Genomic DNA, 19,631 nt, shown 5'->3' with positions numbered 1-19,631 from the left:
TATTATTATAAATAACTGTTTTACTCATCGCGTGAACTATTGAAATACTTAAAATCAATCAATAATAATTGGCTGTAAGAATTATTTATTTATGAGAGGTGAATCAATAGTACAATTACGCTCAAATTTAAATATTCGATCAGAATAAATTTTGGACTACAAATTATAATTGGATAAATTTCATTGAGCCCGAATACGGTAAGGTTCAAATCATGTTAGTAGAAGAGAAAATTGAAGAAACCATCCAAACTTATTAATATAAACATGATGAAATATTTGAACCAAAATTTGGATTTTAGGATATTAGATTATGATTTAAAATATAGAAGAAAGAAAAATGAAATTTAAATTTGATCGTGTCATATGTGAAGATTGTAATCACGAAATTGAAAAAATTTTAGTTTTATATGTTATAAGTTTTGAACAAAAACTAGATAGGTTTTTTGATAAAAATAAGAGAAGTTATAAGTTTTTTCAAAATCTGAGTCGAGATACCGGCCCAAACAACGAAACGGTTGAACTTTTATTGAAATCTAGTGCGGAAATATATGTTCAAGACGTTAAAAGAGTTGAAAAGACAATTCGAACCTTCGCCAGTGCCTACGTAAGGCGCAGCAACATATCAAAGAACGAATCATAAGTGAGAATGATAAAAAATTGACAAAATTGAATAGAAAAAAATCTTAATTTCGGCAAGAATAAGAAAAGATCAGCAGATTAGCAAGAATTATAGTATATTGACACGTGATATTTTGATATACTGTATTTGGTATGATGAAAAAAAAAATAAAAAAAATGAAGTCATTGAAGCTTTGAAAAAGTTAGTATATTTAAATAAATTAAAGTTTAAAAAATTAAATAAATACCAAACTGTTAAAGCTGAAATGATTTTATTGAAAAAATATGATGACGATTTTAAAGTCAGATACGCATAATAAGCTACTTTTACTTAGATGGTTTAATGAAAATATTTCGCTCAAGGATATTAAACAATCACAAAAATGGTAAGTATATAAAATTCTGGATAAAGAAGACGGGATTGAGCTTTTATTAACAAATTTGTTATTCAAGGATATAATGTATTTACGCCAAAAAAGTAAGATTTGACGGTAAAGTAGTACTTTTAACGTCTTTTACAAATCAACAGAATTGGAATTAGTTATAAAGAAATAATCCACAGAACAAGAAGAATCTGAAAAAGTTTGGATAGTTCATACGAATCCAAAAGACATAAAAGACATCAAGAGATTAGAGATAATAATAATCAAGCTTTGGACGATTCCACAAAATATTTCGGATCAGCAATTAAAAGATTAGAACTTATCAAGAGAAGAATGGGACGAAGCGACAAAAAGAGACCTGTTAGCGAAAAAAGTACAAGAGTGTGAGAATCTAAACGAGTTATCTAACAGAAGATTAAATAGTATTAATGAAGACGTAAATAAGAACCCAAAGGATATGAAGAAGCGCTAACGATGAAAATCGTGAAAAATTTCAACGTATAATTAAAATATAAAATTACAAGAACATGCGAAAACAGGAAAATTGTTAGTTAGTAATAGTATTTTGATAATTTTCGTCGATTATTAATAGTAGTTGCTGATATTATGGTATATAAAAAATTTATGGCGAATAAAAAAACAATGTTTAATGAAAATTATAGCGATTTTAACTTGTTTATTATTTTTCTATATTTAGTACAAACTGAGATATGTTCCTATCTTGTATATCTTTAAGAAAAAGTTTTATGAGAAATCATTCAGGAAAGTATGCCTAATCTGTTAGTATTATTCATTTATCAGAAAATGGTAATGAAAGACCTGTTGAATCTTTTTTAGAAAAAAAAAAATAGTTCAAATTTAGAAACTTTATTACAAGATTATCATTTGAATGATTTTACTTAAAATATTAAAGAAAAAAATTAAGATTAAACATAAAAATCACATTAATATTAAATGACAAAATTATGAAAATGTGGTACTTGAGAAAATTTTTATTATTATCACTTCTAGAAATTAGATATGTTATAATATTAATATTTTAATTTTTAAAATTAACAATTTAAAAATTTAGCCTTTTTTTCTAATTTAACGAACATATTTATCATAATCAATATCAAACTACAGTTCTTTTTTATAATATAATATTATACTTTGTAAGAATCAACTGATGAATTTTAACGCATCTTTAGAAGGGTTTTTATTTATTATAAAAGATTTCATCATGGTAATAATTCCATAATAATTGAATACATTGAATCAAATGACGCGCATTAATACACATAATGTGTTGAGTTAATGCCATTAACTCCGTATTCAATTCGTGACTGTTTCTTTCTAGACTTCTAGATCACTAATATGATCCAATTCAACATTAATTCATCATTAACTATGGTAGGAATTTATAAATTACAATTTACAATATGTCGTTAGTGATTCGTTAATCATATAGCAATGTATAATATAAACTCTGCAATTCAAGTTCGGGACAAAAACCAATATTTATTCAATTAACTAATTGTATAACTGGTGATTTGAAACTGCAAATCTTTGAGAGGTCATAGATATAGGGGTTAGATAAAGTTACGTGTACATATTTTTTAGTCCTTATTTAGTGTTATTAGAGTCAATAGAAGATAGTTTAAGTAGTCCTTTTAGATAGTAAATTTAGTTATAAAGTTAATATTCTATCTTAGAATATTAGCTTTAGGTATTTCTATTGATTTGTAAATTTCACTCATTAATAAAGAAGAGAATTTGTATTTTACGCATCATGCTTGTAATGCACCCATGCGCGGTTTTTTTTATGTGCATGATAAAAAAATATTAAATTTATTTTAATGGATACACGATCTGATGTCCCAATTGTCCCATGTATAGCTTTTTGATAACCTTTTAGGCAACAATTAAACTATTTTTATTCTCACACACTCTCTCCTTCGCTCTTTCCTCACTCTCTTTTCCCTTTCTTCATCAAATACTATTCTTTACTTCCCTACCCTTCTGATAACTAATATGAGTGATTCAGATTCTTTTTCAAGCGATGATGAATTTTTACCAATGATTTTACTGGAAATATACCAGATGACAGATGATAATTTTAACTTTAATGGTAATCAATATGTTTCTCTTAAAAAACAGCAATTATATTATGTTAATATACGGGGCTTGACTAAGGGGATGGCCAGAAATGACGTAATTTAAATTTTAGGATTTTTGCCCCCCCCCTCCCCATGTCATCATTCATTTTAGGAAATGTAAAATTAAAACATAATTCTGGCTAGAATTATATTAACTACAAGTGTCTAAAAATGGAAGATGTGTAACATCATCATGGTCTTAACCCCCCTCCCCCTTAGGAAATGACGTCATTTCTGGCAGTCCCCTAATCAAGCTAAGCAGATTGCTTGCAAGAGTTGTGACGAATCTTTTATTACTGGATCAAACCATAATATAGATACACATGAGGACCAACATCGAGTTATTATTGATGAGCAAGAAGTAGATCAGGAAAATGTTATTCCAATTGGAAATTTATAATTCGACGTCCTAAAGGAAGACCACCTGTGGCTTATGCAGTAAGAATGGTCATAATCGCGCTACTTGTCCAATGAATCAAAATCGAAAAAAAGAAGTAATGAAGATGTACAGTCAAACCTTTATATAACGATATGTCGGGACATATATGAAATTTTTAGAAAATATCGTTATATCAAAGTTATACCGATATTTATATGTCCTCACATATAGTGGGAAAATAAAATTTTATCGGTATATCAAGTTTTTAATAGTATATCGGTATATCGAATATCGGTATATCGAGGTTAGACTGTATAACATTGAATTTAATAGTGTAGGTGTTGAGTTAGAAGCGTTAGATTTTGGTTTATTTAGAGGTTTATAACAATGCTCTTTTAACTCAATTATTTTATCAATTTTGTAGGTGCGTTTAAAGTCCAAATTTGCACAAAGATAATCTTTATTTATGAAAATTATTCTATGCATGTTTTTTTAATTATATTTACATGAGAATTTATAAAATATTATATAGGGTGCACGGAGGAAGAGGAAGGAGAGAAGAGGAGAGAAAGAGGGAAGGTGAAGGTAAAAGAAAGAGGGAAAGGGAAGGCGAGAGAAAAAAGAAAGGGGAAGGTAAAAGAAAGAGGGAAGGGAAAGGTGAGAGAAAGAAGAAAGGGGAAGGAGAAAGAAAGAGGGAAGGGGAAGGTGAGAGAAAGAAGAAAGGGGAAGGTGAACACAAAATAATATACGCGTCACCATTAATTTTTAATACCATGCGTAAAAGTATTAATAAGACTTTAAAATTTTATATATAATTTATGCACCCTGCATTTTGCGCAGGTGCGTAGAAAAAAAAACCGAATAAAGAAATACGTAAAAAAATTGCCACTTTTTGCCACAAATCATTGCCGATCATTCGAATTCCTTCGTAGAATTCAGAATTCTTGTCATCCATCTCACATACTGTATTGCTGATCATCACCCCATAAGCTAAGTGGGCGTGCACTACATCCTATATAACTAAGGGCTGGGGTGGAGTTATTACAGCACCATACCATTTTTGTCAACAACAAAGCCAAGACTTCTATAGCAAATTTCCAAAATTACTAAGTATAGAAATTCATTGAAACTTAAATTTAAAGATTATTCTTATTTCAGAAGTTTTGTAAACAAACAACTTCAGAAAAGAATATTCCAAAATTGTATTCTTTTTTTCTTTAAATTATTATAAAAATAACTTCTTTTATTCATCAAAAAATTTTGCGTGTACCATTCATAAAAATTGACTATACATAATTTATAACAGGAATTAAATCAAGTGAATATAAACAACGGCCAAATTTGTATATTCTGTAGAACTAATTAAATCCCGTTGAGCTTACCAAACAGTAAAGGCTCAAAATCATTTATCATGTCGGTAGAAAAGAATATTGAAGAAATCGACCAACTTATTAATAAATATGATGCATTTGAATCAAAATTTGGAGTTTTTAAGATATTAGATTATGATTTGAATTTAGATGAAAGAAAATTGAAATTTAACAGATATGACCATGTCACATGTGAAGTTTGTGATCAAGAAATTGCTAAGTTTAATTTTATATGTTATAATTGCTATAATAAGGAAACCGATTGTAATGAACAACATCGTATGAATTATGGAATATGTAAATTTTGTTTTAAGTCAAATATCTCTTATAGTTGTTCAGATTGCAAAATTTTTGAGACATCGGATTATGATTTAAATTTAGAAGAAAGAAAAGCAAAATATGAGAATTATTGTTATATCTTTTGTGAAAAATGTAATAAAAAAATTAATAAACAATATTATTTTTGCACAGATTGTTATAGTAAAGAAACTCTTATTATTAAAAAAGCTCATATGAAATATGGATCAAATTTTAGAATTTTAAATTACAACTTAAATTTAAAAGAAAGGAAAGCAATGTGTAGTAATTTAAATTTTATTTTATGCGAGAATTGCATTAAAGCAATTGGTATGGAAAATTGCATTATAGGAATTGGTAAAAATGACTATTGTTATGGCTATTACTGTGAGAGTTGTTGTAGCAAAGAAACTGATATTAATAAAAAAGGTCGTATGTTATTTGGACTAAATTATGGAATTCTTAAGACATCAGATTATAATTTAAATTTGAAAAAAAGAAAAGCAAAATTTAAGGATTTTGATGGAATTTTATGTGAAAAATGTATTAATGTACAATTTGTTGATTCGTGGAGTTATTATTGTGAAGTTTGTTATAAAGAAGAAACTGATGTTAATAAGAAAGGTCTTATAAGATTTGGGCCAAATTTTGGAATTTTTAAAACATCAGATTATAATTTAGATTTGAAAGAAAGAGGAATAAAATACGGGCATTTTGATGGAATTTTATGTGAAAAATGTAATGAATGTATTGAAAATTCGCGAAGTTATTGTTATTGTAAAGATTGTTATAATAAAGAAACTGATATTAATAAGAAAGATCTTATAATATTTGGGCCAAATTTTGTAATTTTTAAAACATCAGATTATAACTTAAATTTAAATGAAAGAAGGGTAAAATATATGGATTTTGATCGAATTTTATGTGAAAAATGTAATAAACATATTAATGATTCGCGAAGTTATTGTTGTGAAGATTGTTATAATAAAGAAACTGATATTAATAAGAAAGGTCTTATGAAATTTGGGCCAAATTTTGGAATTTTTAAAACATCAGATTATAACTTAGATTTGGAAGAAAGAAGAGTAAAATATATGGATTTTAATGGCATTTTATGTGAAAAATGTAATGGTGAAGTCGATAAACAAGTTAATTATTGCACTTATTGTTACGACAAAGAAGCTGATATTAATAAAAAACTTTATATGATATATGGACCAAATGTTATAATTTTTAGCACATTTGATTATCATTTAAGTTTAGAAGAAAGAAAAGCAAAGTATAAGGAATATGATCCTATTTTATGTGAAATATGTATTAAGGAAATCGATAGACAATATTATAATTGTGAACATTGTTATAATAATCAGAAGATAAATGATAAATGCAAAGTATGTTTTATAGGAAATAATCATAATTGTTGCCCGTTTTATGAATTTCAACAATTTCTTGAAAATTTTAATAAATGGATTAGTGAAAATAAATTTATTGATAATTATTTTACTAAAGAACAAAAAGGTGAAGTTCCAGATTATGATTTAGACGAAGATGATAGACTAGTAAAATACAAGGATTTTGATTACATTTTATGTGAGAAATGTGGTATAAAGTATCATTGTAATTACTGTTATGATTGTTATGTTAAAGAAATAAAAGAATTAAATGAATTGAAGTCTGAATTACAGCCTAAATTACAAGATTATGAAAATTTTTATTTTAAAATATACAACAAAGAAACAAAAGAATTAAAAGAATTAAAAGAGTTACAAACTATTTTAAAGAATTACGAAAATGTTTATTTCAAATTAAATAGTGGTTTGGGAATATTTAGACAAATTGCTCAACGATTTGAAAAGACAAAATATCTTATAGAAAATAGGAAAACTCTTATAAATAATATAAGATATAATGGAGTAAATAAATGTGAGCGTAAACTTCGTTCTTATTGTGATTGTTATGATAAAAAAATTGATATTATTAAAAAAAAGCGTATAGAATATGGAAAGTGTAAAGAATGTCTTAAGGTACATGAGGGTTTTGATGGTTGTTTATCCTGTAATCCCAAATATTTTCAAAGAGATTTTTATAAATGGACCAGTAGGAATGAAGTTATTGATAAATTAATACAAGATAATCAACTTTCGGTTAGAAGATACGGATTATTAGAATGGATTCCATATGATAAATTTACAAATATTAATTACATTGCTGAAGGAGGTTTTGCAAAAGTATATTCAGCTTTATGGATAGATGGACAAATTAGAAAGTGGAGTCAATTATCTAATAGTTGGAGAAGAAATGGACCAACAACAGTCGCTTTAAAAGTATTGAATAATTCAGAAAATATAAGTGAAGATTTACTAAATGAAGTACGTATAAAAAGAATTTAAAAATCAATCATATTACCTTTTATATGCATAATTCATATGTTTTTAAATATTTGTAGATAAAATTTCTTAACGAAGTTAGTGGTTATATGTGCATAATAAAATGTTTTGGAATTACTCAAGATCCTATTACTAACAATTATACGTTAGTATTACAATATATGGTAAATGGCGATTTACGAAAATATCTTAAACGAACTGCTAATATAATTACATGGGATCAAAGACTAAATAAAATATATGATATCTGTCTTGCACTTAATAATATTCATGTTCACGAGTTAATTCATAAAGACCTTCACCCAGGAAATATTTTCATTGGTTCTACATTCGCATATATTGGAGATTTTGGATTTTGCATGCCAGCAAATGAAATTTTATCAAATTCTACCAAAAAGAATATTTATGGAGTAATGCCATATATGGCACCTGAAATATTACGTGGAAAACCACATACATTAGCATCTGATGTATATTCATTAGGTGTGATTATAAATGAAATAATTACAGTAATTCCTCCATTCAATAATCAACCACATGATCATTATCTCGCACTGGATATTTGTCGAGGTTTACGTCCAAATATTAGAGAAGAAACTCCAACTTCTTTAGAAAATTTAATTAAAAAATGTTGGGACGCAATTCCAGAAAACCGACCAACTTCTGAAGAAGTATTTCATACATTATCATATCATTTAAATGCATACAAAAGTATTCCATTAAAAAGATTATCATATAATTTTAATGAATCACAAGTAAATGAAACACGTCCAAGATTATCGTATAATCTTAACGAATCAACCAACATTACGGATTTATTTACAAAAATACAAACACACCCACAGGCTATTTATACAAGTCGACTTCTCAATTTCCATAAGAATTTACCAGAGCCTATAAACTGCCCGAATCAACAAGAATTTATTTCTTCGAGGTATATTAAGAAAATACAAACAGGTGAATTCTGTAATATATATGTCTCTTATCTATTTTAAATTTAATAAATTTATAAAAATTTATATATTATTGTAGGGCAAGTTTACACTTTTTATTCTGATGAATGTTCGGATTGTATTATTAGGCCTGTTCAATTTTACAACATGTGATCGGAGAGTTTGTCGATCTTGATTTTTATCAGGTCGTACAGGTCGTATTGATCGATTTTTTTTTTTCAAAAATTAATAAATTTTTTTTCATATTTTCTTGAGTCAGTATTAGTACGTTTAATAGAAGTTTTTCCGCTAATTTGTACTTGATTCATGTTATGTTAATTTTTCTTGTATCAGTTTCGTTCAAAAGCGCGTTTTTATTTTCTGTTAAAACGATCAAAAAAATTCTACTTTTCAGTTCACAATCCTGTTAGCCAATAATCAACTCAAAACCCGATCAACAATCCGAACGATCAAAATTGAATAGGCTTACGGACATTGATTGAACTCGTTCGGTTTATTATAATTATTACAGTGAGATATAACTTATGCTATTCTTAAATATTCAATTGAACTTTATCAAACTATGTAAGACACGGTTTTATTCTTTTATATATTAAATGTAATAAACTATCATTTTTATTATGTTAAATGCTTCCCGACCTGATTTTTTTTATGATATGAAATAAAGACAATTTCTCTATATATATAACAGATGATAGCAATTTATTTTCTTATAGAAATATTTATATTTTATACAAATTCTACTAGGTAAATTATTTATTTTTGAAAGGAAACAATTATTTCATGAAATAACTGAATTATTGAGTGCTGGATGTATTCTTTATATGGTTTCTGTTTTAAATATCATAATGAATCAACAACCTCGTATAAATACTCTTGAATTAAATGATAACAAAATTTATTAGGGAAGCACACAGTTTATATTTATCTCAGCGACCTGTGTTTTGTTTAGTGATCTGATGTCTATTTCGTCGCCCCCGTGATGAAAACTAGTACTCTCACAAAAAAGGAAGTGACCTATTTTTATATTAATAATAACTTAGTTAACTTAGTTTGAATTTAGAGAACACAATTTGCAATGTCACTCATATTGGATAAAGTTTTCATCTACTGTATAGTACTTTTATTTTAAAATTGCTTTTATTTTAACAATTTTCATTAATTATATTGAATAAAGTCAGTATGTGAATAACTCAAGAACAATTATTATAATAAATAGAAAATGTAACTGAATGTCCTAAATGAGTCTCTAATTTAATAACATGGGATCAAATACTATAATATTTGTTTTGCATTAATGTTCATGATTTATAATGGCCTTCATCTAGGAATATTTTATTTATTCTACATTTGCACATATTGGAGATTTTGATGTCAAATTTTATCAAATTTAGCCAAAGAATATTATTAGAGTAGTATAAAGATGAAATTATTATATTAATAATTTTATCAACCAAACAATAAAATGCAAACACATCCTCTTTATATTTTTATAAAAGTTGACTTCTTATTTCATAAATTTTACCAGTACTTGAAATCAACAACAATTTATATTATTTTTGAAAGTATTTATTCAATATCATACTATAGTAATTTTATTATATAGAAGAATTTTATACTCACTTCACATTCTAAACATTTAGAAAGCGTATAATACAACCCGTATTCGTGTGATTATAAAAATTTATTTTACAAATATATTTTATATGCTTATACTTGATAAGAAATTGACAGAAGGGAATCACAAGATCAAGCCTATGTATACTTGAATTCCAAAAATAATATGGTCAAAATACGCAGAGGAAAATAATTCACTATGTATCTAATGTACTATACTAGGGAAACGGGAACCGTTGTAAGTCCGGAGCAATAAGTCGTTTCGTCACCCAAAAGCTGCCTAAAATCTGCAACTAAAGAAACAAACAAAATATTAGCAGACGTTACATTTTGTTAAAAATAAAAAAAAAGACAAAGAAAAAATATTTAAACACATACCGTAATGCATCTATGGAGAACCGGATTTCCAACCTTACCGAAATTCATGTCCATAGATATTTGAAGAAACTGTCTAAAAAAAAGTAATAAAACAAAATGTTACTAGTAAAAGTTTCGTTATTTTGTTAAAACAAATAACAAAGTAAAAAAAATATCTTACCTAAATCTAACGCGTCCAGATGACTCTAAAAAAAGTGAAGACGAAATATTAGCAAACATTTCGCTAAAAGAATTGATTTAAGTAAAAAGAATACTTCACTTACCAAAATATATGTCCAAGAGACTCAAAGAATCACCTACAAAAGAAAAAAAGAAAAGAACTATTAGTAACATTTCATTAAAAGAAAAATAAAAAAAAAAGTCTGAAAGGGCCAAGTTTACACCAAAATTTATTCATAAAAAACCATTTTTCCTTGGCGCTGCTGGTAACTTTCAGTATTTTGTTTTAAACATCAACCATCTAAAAAAAGAGAAAAATTGAATGTTAACAATGCTTTGTTAGAATAAATAAATTCGAAAAAATACATTTGCAGATGTTCTCACCAAGTTTCTATGTATCCAAAGGGCTAAGAAACAATGCCTAAAAAAGAAAAAAATGTTAAAAACCGGTCATCAAGATAAAAAAATTAAAGAAAAAAAAATGAAAACCTGAAATATCACGCTCAAGGAAACTAAACACCAGAAAAAGTGAGAGAAGTAAGGGGAAGGGTAAGACGAAGGAAATAGGAAAGTACTTTTTTTTTCATGTGACTTATTTGTTTGATTATTGATCTTATCAGATGTGATACGCGGAGTAACGCGACGCGACAAAATTTTTTCAAATACAGGGTCTTTTTTTTTTATATAATGAACATGATACATTTTGCTTTATCAAGTAATCAAGGACATTGCATACAATGTTACTAAAAATAAAAAGTATAAAGGGAAATAAGCAGGGGCATTATGTTTCAAAAAGGAAATTGTGGTAATGACGTAGGTGGAAGGAAGGAAAAATTACATGGGTTAAACCGGTACTACAAATTTATCTAGTTCCGTACAATAAATAGTCCTTCGCTACGCTCCGGACAATAACGTTATGAGATCTGATTGTCAGTGATAAATTTTGAATAAGTTTATGAATATTTGCAAAAAAAATTATAATTATTATATACATTTTGAATTGACCTCTGAAGAATTCAACTTTTAATAAATAGTACAGTGAATGGAATAGTTTTGATATACCAACAGATATATCTAAACACGTGATCAGAAACCAATAAAATTGAAGTCGTGATGCATCTTAATTTTGGCCAGAATTATAAAAATCTTTAATTATATTCAATTAAAAATATTTCATATTCTTTTATTCATCATTTTCATGATCTTTATCACTTAAAATTAAGATGAAAAAGTTAAAATATATTGTAGATTAGTTTTTTTGTATACAGTATATTTTGAAATTCAGTATATTAAATAATTTTTTGCAATATCGGATACCCTGATCCTTACGGACCGTTTCCCGACAGGACATTCTCCAGACAGCCTAACGCTGGCCGTTTGATCACGTGTTCGTGCAAATGTCTTGTCGGGAAATCAACCTGATAAACCGGATATTTTTAGTGGAAACTGATAGGCCCAGTTTATCGAATTTCACGATGAAGACTAAGTTTTTAGTTCAATTACTTAAATTAGGAACTTTAATATTGCCAATAAAAATTAGAGAGTAGAGACATAATATTACGTAATTCCAAATATAACTTTTATTTATTTTAGAAGCTAATTTGTTATTATAAAGCTTAAAAGTACTTTATCATCAGATTCATAGCACTATTGATTAACTCCTAAAGAATAAAAACGAAAAAAAAATTTGTGGGGAGGAACAAAGAGAAAAATCGGGTTGAAAAAAGAAACCGAAAAGGAAAAAGAAAGAGAAAAAAAAAATTAGGGGAAAAGAAAAAGGATAAAGAAAGAAATCGGGTTTAAAAAAAATATGTACCGAAAAAATTCTGAAAACAAAGGACAATAATTTGGTCCAAAAAGACCAAAAAAAAAATTCAAAAAAAAATTAATAATATGGTCTAAAAAAAAGACCGAAAAAAATAATAATAATTTTTCGGTTTTGAAAAAAAACCCGGAAAAGAATGAAAAAAAAGAAAGAGGAAAAAAACGAAAAAAAGAAAAAAAAGAAAGAACCATTTGTAAAAGATCGGTTCAAGAAAAAAGGGGGGCCGACAAAATTTAGATCGGTTAAAAAAAACCGAAAAAAAATAAAAAAAAAAAATCCTTAGAATTTCATTAGCCGGAATTGGATTAGATGTACAACATTACTTGCCGATCAAGCGGGTCTTAACTATAAAGAATAGGATCAGCAATTCAAAATTAATTTATACAGGATAATCTAAACGTTAGTCACACAAACACCATTTTTTAACTTATAGATTGTTTATTCATTTTCCTTCTATATTCTATCTCGTATATCTTTTCTTTGTCTAATTCATACATTTTTTTTGGATGGTCCAATTCGTACTCTTTAAGAAAATGTTTTTCAGGAAGTATGTTTCGACTACTAGTATTATTCCTTTCAGTTATCAGAAAATGTTAATGAATGGAACCGTTTAGAAAAAGAGTTCAAATTTCAGAAATTTTACTAAAAATGGTAAAGAAAAAAATTAAGATTAAACATAAAAGGTTATTTAAATATTATTATTACTAATTCGTGATTCGTGTACCAATCGGAGCAATAAGTGAAAAAATTTTTTCTAAGTGATTTGAAAATAAATGTTTTGAGTATGTTCAGAATATATAAATTAGGAGATGGGTTATATTCTTAAATTCTTAAAATTCGTTTTCATGAAATTATTTAATTTTAAAAATGAAAAAAAATGAAATTTTACGAAATTTTACGAAATTTACCGATTTTTGCAGGTTTTGAAGCTGTTAGCCCTAAAATTAATTTTTTTTGAATAATCTATTAATTTATGTTCAAAAGTATGTATGTATAAAATTTGAAACCTTAGCGTTAGCTAATGTTTTTATTAATCAAAAAATTGTGGGGCGATTTTGCTAAAATTTAGGCTAATTGACAACTTTTAAAGATTATTTGCGAAACATTAAGTTTTGTAAAGATTATTTTGAATATTTGAATATAGTAGAATAAATGCCAAGGTTTTTCCAGTAAAAATTTCAATCGATTTGGTCAAAAATCGATACATTTACCTATGTAAGAAACGCAGATTGGAATATTCGAGGCGATTCTCCGATTGTTACATGAATTACGAATTAAATGATAAAATGATGAAAATGTGGTATTTGAGAAAATTTTCCTGTTATTATCACTTCTAGGAATTAATTTTGTTACAATATTTATGTTTTTAATTTTTCAAAATTAACAATTTGACAATTTAACAATTTAACCCATTCTTTTTCTAATTTAACGAAAAACATGTAATCAATATCAAACTACAGTTCTTTTTTTTATATATAATGTTATACTTTGTAAAAATTAATTGATGGATTTAACGCATCTTTAAAAGGGTTTTTTTTATTATAAAAAGTCTCATGTGGTAATAATTCCGTAATAATTGGAATCCAATGATGCACGTTAATACACATAATGTATCGAGTTAATGTTATTAACTCCGTGGCTATTCTTTCTAGACTTCTAGATCACCATTCAACTTAATCCATTATTGTAGGAGATCGTGAGAATTTACAATTTAAAGTATGTCGTTAGTGACTCGTTTTTAATCGCATAGCAATGTACAGTAAAATGACTGTAAAATGTGATAATTAAAAGGCAACGTCCAGGCGTTTCTGTAAAAACTCTGCAATTCAAATTTCGGATTCGGAACAACTGTTAATTTATCAGTATAAATAACAATATAAATAATATGTTATCATATTTAAAATCAATATTTATTTAAAAATTGCAAATCTTTACCACTTTTTGCCGCAAAATACTGCTGCACTCCTAATTGGCCGATCATTCTGGTTATTCAGAATCATGATCGACACAAAAATTGGTTTGTTTATTCTTGTCATCCATCTCACATATTGCTGATTATTACCATGTCATTTTTGTCAATAACAACAAAGCCAAGAAATCAAGAATTCATTAGCAAGTTTCCAACTTTTCTCCAGAATAATTAATAAATATGGAAAGTTTATTAAAATCACATTTAAAGATTATTTTTATCTTTAAAATTTATGTTACAATTGTAAACAACTTCATTCTAAAATTGATTGTTCATTATAAATTATTATAAATAACTTCTTTATTCATCAAAAAAATTTTTGCGTGAATTATTAAAAAATACTTAAAAAACAATTATATTAATTGACTTTACACAATAACCTATTATTGTCAAATCAAAAACACTTATCATGTCAGTAGAAAAGAATATCGAAGAAAACATCCAACTTATTAGTAATAATGTATTTGAATCAAAATTTGGAGTTTTTAAGATATTGGATTATGATTTAAATTTAGATGAAAGAAAGATGAAATTTAAGAAATATGACCATGTCATATGTGAAGATTGTAATCGTGAAATTGAAAAGTTTAATTTTACGTGTTACAATTGTTATAATAAGGAAACCGATCGTAATGAACAAAATCGTATGAATTTTGGAATATGTAAATTTTGTTTTAAATCAAATAATTCTTATATTTGTTCAGCTTGTAAAATTTTTGAGACATCAGATTATGATTTAAATTATGTAGGAAAAAAAGCAAAGTATGAGGATTATGATTACATTTTTTGTGAAAAATGTAATAAAGAAATTGATAAACAAAATTATTATTGTACAGATTGTTATAGTAAAGAAACTAATATTAATAAAAAAAGTGGTATGAAGTATGGACTAAAATATGGAATTTTTAGTACATTAGATTATAATTTAAACTTAGAAGAAAGAAAAGCAAAATATAAAGATTTTGACAGAATTCTATGTGACAAATGTAATAATAGAATTAAAAAACTCAATTATTATTGTTCATATTGTTACAATAAAGAAACTAATATCATTAGAAAAGATCTTATGAAATATGGATCAAATTTTGGAATTTTTAGAACATCAGATTATAACTTAAGTTTGAAAGAAAGAAGAGTAAAATACAAGGATTATGATTGCATTCTATGTGAAAAATGTAAAAAAGAAACAGATAATAATGATTATTATTGCATTAATTGTTACATTGGTGAAACTGATATTATTAAAAAAGGTTTTGTGAAATATGGATCAAATTTTAAAATTTTTAGCACGTTGGATTATAATTTAAATTTAGAAGAAAGAAGAGCAAAATATAAGGAATTTGATGGTATTTTATGTGAAAAATGTAATAATGAAGTTAGCAAACAACATCTTTATTGCACTTATTGCTATAACAATAAAGAAACTGATATTAATAAAAAATGTTTTATGAAATGCGGACCAAATTTTAGAATTTTTAGCACGTTAGATTATCATTTAAATTTAGAAGAAAGAAAAGCAAAATATAAGGAATATGATCATATTTTATGTGAAAAGTGTATTAAGGAAATCGATAGGCAATGTTACTATAATTGTCAACATTGTTATAATAATCAGATGATAAATGATAAATGCAAAGTATGTTTTATAGGAAAAATTAATAATTGTTGTTCATTTTATGAGTTTCAACAATTTCTTGAAGATTTTAATAAATGGATTATTGAAAATAAGTTTATTGACGATTATTTAATTAAAGAACAAAAGGGTGAAACTTCAGATTACGATTTATTTGAAGATGATAGACGAGTAAAATACAAAGACTGTGATTACATTATATGTGAGAAGTGTAATAATAAGTATCATTATAATTATTGCTATAAGTGTTTTGATAAAGAAATAAGAGAATTAAAAGAATTATCATCTAAATTAAAGGGTTATAAATATTTTTATTCTAAAATATACAATAAAGAAACAAAAGAATTAAGAAAATTAAAAGAGTTGCAATTGATTTTAAAGGATTACAATAATGTTTATTTTAAATTAAATGGTAATTTGGGAATATTTAAACAAATTATACAACAATTCGAAACCACAAAATATTATATAGATAATAAGAAAATTCTTATAAATAATATAAGATATAATGGAATAAATAATTGTTGGCGTAAACTTCGTTCTTATTGTGATTGTTATGATAAGGAAATTGATATTAATGAAAAGAGACGTATGGAATTTGGAAGATGTAAAGAATGTTTTAAGATACATGAGGATTTGGATGGTTGTTTATCTTGTAATTCTAAATGCTTTCAGAGAGATTTTGATAAGTGGACCAGTGGAAATGGAATTATTGATAAGTTAATACGAGAGAATCAACTTTCAGTTAGAAGACAAGGATTATTAGAATGGGTTCCATATGATAAATTTACAAATGTAAATTATATTGCCAAAGGAGGTTTTGCAAAAGTATATTCAGCTATATGGTTAGATGGACAAATTAGAAAATGGAGTCAATTGTCTAACAGTTGGAAAAGAAATGGATCAACAACAATCGCTTTAAAAGTATTGAATAATTCAGAAAATATAAGTGAAGATTTTTTAAATGAGGTATGTAGAATTTAAAAATAAAATAAATTACTTTTTAATTTACAAAATTAATATTTAATTATATATTTGTAGATAAAATTTTTTAACGAAGTTAGTGGTTATATGTGTATAATTAAATGTTTTGGAATTACTCAAGATCCTATTACTAACAATTATACGTTAGTATTACAACTAGGGTAATTAAGTACAAGTTAGTGAGCTTTTAAACATTATAATTTATTTAACTATCCCTTAAATTGTAAGGGTTAGAACTAATTTATATAATCTATGAAGTTTTAAGAGTTCACATTATTACATTATTAAATTATTAGCAATTTGATAATAAATATGGTGTAAACCCATTATTTTTAATTAGTAATTTGATAACAAATAATGGGTATGCACCATTTTTTTAATGGTTTAATAAAGAAATGGCATGAACCATTTCTTGTTAAATGATTAGATAATAAAAAACAGATTTGCACCATTTAATTATTAAATCAATTAAAAACTGTGCAAACCTGTTATTTATTATTAAATTTTTTATGGTCAGCAAGCATGTCCCTTGAATTGCTATTAAAATTTCAAACCGTAATATCTCAGCCAATAATAATCCAATTTTTATGATCTAATAACCATTAGATTTGTCTAAACAAGATAAATCTAATGAGCTATAAATTATCAGTTTCTGATCATTAGATTATAAGATAAAATTAACAGTACTTCAATTGATATCTTATAATAAATATTAATCTAATAATTATAAAATTATAACATTTGATTTGACTTAATAAGATGAATCTAATAAGTCAAAGATCAATAAAATCTGATCACTAGATAGTAAGATAATGTGCTCTAAAATTTTTTATATATGTATAAAAAAAAATATTTAATTTTATATATAATATAACATTACATCCTAACAGGTATAATTTTTCAAATATTTTAATACCATAATAAACAAATATTTTATTTTTTAAAAAAATTAATTTATTAATATTGCCACAACAACAGTTTTAAATAATCTTTGATTAATAGTATTAAAAATAAATATTTTTATGACACAGTAAAATTACAGTTTTTCTATATAAAACTCAAAATTAGCATTCTAAATCTACTTTTTAAGATTAATACATTTCATAATTTTATCATGCAAGATACATTAGGTTATATTCTTTTTATAAATCAATTTATTTTTACTATTATAACAATAGTTTTAAATAATCTTAATTATAAGTAAAATTAATTATTTTTGTGGCGCAGTAATTTTACACACTTTTTACTTATAATTAAGATTATTTAAAACTATTGTTATAAGAAAATTCCCAATATAGCACCAGAGCAATTTATGCGATGTAATGATGGATCATTTGGTCCTGGGATTAATGCCAATGTTAATATATTGGATGGTTTAAATCGTTCATTCCTGGGTAAGTTGCAAATGATAGCAACAGTAAAAATAAATTGATTTATAAAAAGAATATAACATAATGTATCTTGCATGATAAAATTATGGGATGTTATATTGTAAAAACATGTAGTTAACATATAATCAAAAGTGGTGTAAACTTGATTTTCATATTAAAATTGAAGAAATGCATTATGCCGATCTATAAGTAAAACATTTGTTTTGCGTAGCACAAAACTTTCTTGACTTTTATGAACTTTTTTAATATTTCTGGAGCTATTAATTAAAGAGATCCCAAATGCAAGGATTATATGTAATTTTATCGGGGCTACAAATTTAACTAATCTTAAAAGTTTGATTTAGAATGCTAATTTTGAGTTATACATAGATAAACTGTTAAAATCGTTAAAATTAAGCACGAAATTAAGGCGGGAGACTTATTCATTTATTACGTAAAGTCTGTAAATTTGCAATTAAATGTAACTTTATTAGGGCTACAAATATAATTAATCTTAAAAAGTAGATTTAGAATGCCGTTTTTGAGTCATACATAGATAAACTGTTAAAATCGTTAAAATTAAGCACGAAATTAAGGTGTGAGACTTATCCATTCATTACATAAGTCTGTAAATTTGTAATTATGTATAACTTTATTAGGTCTACAACTTTAATTAATCTTAAAAGTTAGATTTAGAATACCAATTTTGAGTTTTATACAGAAAAACTGTAATTTTACTGTATCGTAAAAATATTTATTTTAATACTATTAATCAAGATTATTTTAATTAGAAAAATTAATTTTTTTGATTTTTTAATTACAACAACATCAAGTTTGACGTTTTTAATTAGAAAAATTAATTTTTTTGATTTTTTAATTACAAAAACGTCAAGTTTGACGTTTTTAATTAGAAAAAATAATTTTTTTTTGATTTTTTAATTACAACAACGTCAAGTTTGACGTTTTTAATTAAAAAAAATAATTTTTTTTTGATTTTTTAATTACAAAAACGTCAAGTTTGACATTTTTAATTAGAAAAATTATTTTTTTTGATTTTATAACTACAAAAATGTCAAGTGACGTTTTTAATTAAAAAAATTATTTTTTTTTGATTTTTTAACTACAAAAACGTCTTTGATGTTTTTAATTAGAAAAATTAATTTTTTTGATT

General features: G+C 25.5%; 4 protein-coding genes across 4 annotated transcripts; 3 read left to right on the top strand and 1 right to left on the bottom strand.

Annotated features, from left to right (window-relative positions):
- Positions 1-903: 903 nt before the first annotated feature.
- OCT59_004207 (uncharacterized protein) lies at positions 904-1,388 on the top strand (the record flags this gene model as incomplete). Its single annotated transcript, XM_066148139.1, has 2 exons — positions 904-1,004; positions 1,202-1,388. The coding sequence occupies 2 exons, from the start codon at positions 904-906 to the stop codon at positions 1,386-1,388; spliced, it is 288 nt and encodes a 95-aa protein (XP_065996766.1).
- Positions 1,389-4,929: 3,541 nt separating this feature from the next.
- On the top strand, positions 4,930-8,678 carry OCT59_004206 (uncharacterized protein; the record flags this gene model as incomplete). Its single annotated transcript, XM_066148138.1, has 6 exons — positions 4,930-7,228; positions 7,400-7,554; positions 7,632-7,736; positions 7,971-8,055; positions 8,221-8,529; positions 8,605-8,678. The coding sequence occupies 6 exons, from the start codon at positions 4,930-4,932 to the stop codon at positions 8,676-8,678; spliced, it is 3,027 nt and encodes a 1,008-aa protein (XP_065996765.1).
- Positions 8,679-10,360: 1,682 nt separating this feature from the next.
- OCT59_004205 (uncharacterized protein) lies at positions 10,361-10,917 on the bottom strand (the record flags this gene model as incomplete). The annotated part of the gene is made up of 5 exons (XM_066148137.1): positions 10,361-10,435; positions 10,521-10,593; positions 10,681-10,705; positions 10,784-10,816; positions 10,902-10,917. 5 exons carry the CDS (start codon positions 10,915-10,917, stop codon positions 10,361-10,363), a joined length of 222 nt encoding a protein of 73 aa, XP_065996764.1.
- Positions 10,918-14,882: 3,965 nt separating this feature from the next.
- OCT59_004204 (uncharacterized protein) lies at positions 14,883-17,346 on the top strand (the record flags this gene model as incomplete). The annotated part of the gene is made up of 3 exons (XM_025325276.2): positions 14,883-17,075; positions 17,148-17,251; positions 17,319-17,346. 3 exons carry the CDS (start codon positions 14,883-14,885, stop codon positions 17,344-17,346), a joined length of 2,325 nt encoding a protein of 774 aa, XP_025181870.2.
- Positions 17,347-19,631: the final 2,285 nt, after the last annotated feature.

Source organism: Rhizophagus irregularis, chromosome 12, assembly GCF_026210795.1.
Source record: "Rhizophagus irregularis chromosome 12, complete sequence".
In the NCBI taxonomy this organism is placed as follows: domain Eukaryota; kingdom Fungi; phylum Glomeromycota; class Glomeromycetes; order Glomerales; family Glomeraceae; genus Rhizophagus; species Rhizophagus irregularis.
Note: the sequence above shows the minus strand (reverse complement) of the source record. Positions and strands in the feature narration are given on the sequence as shown.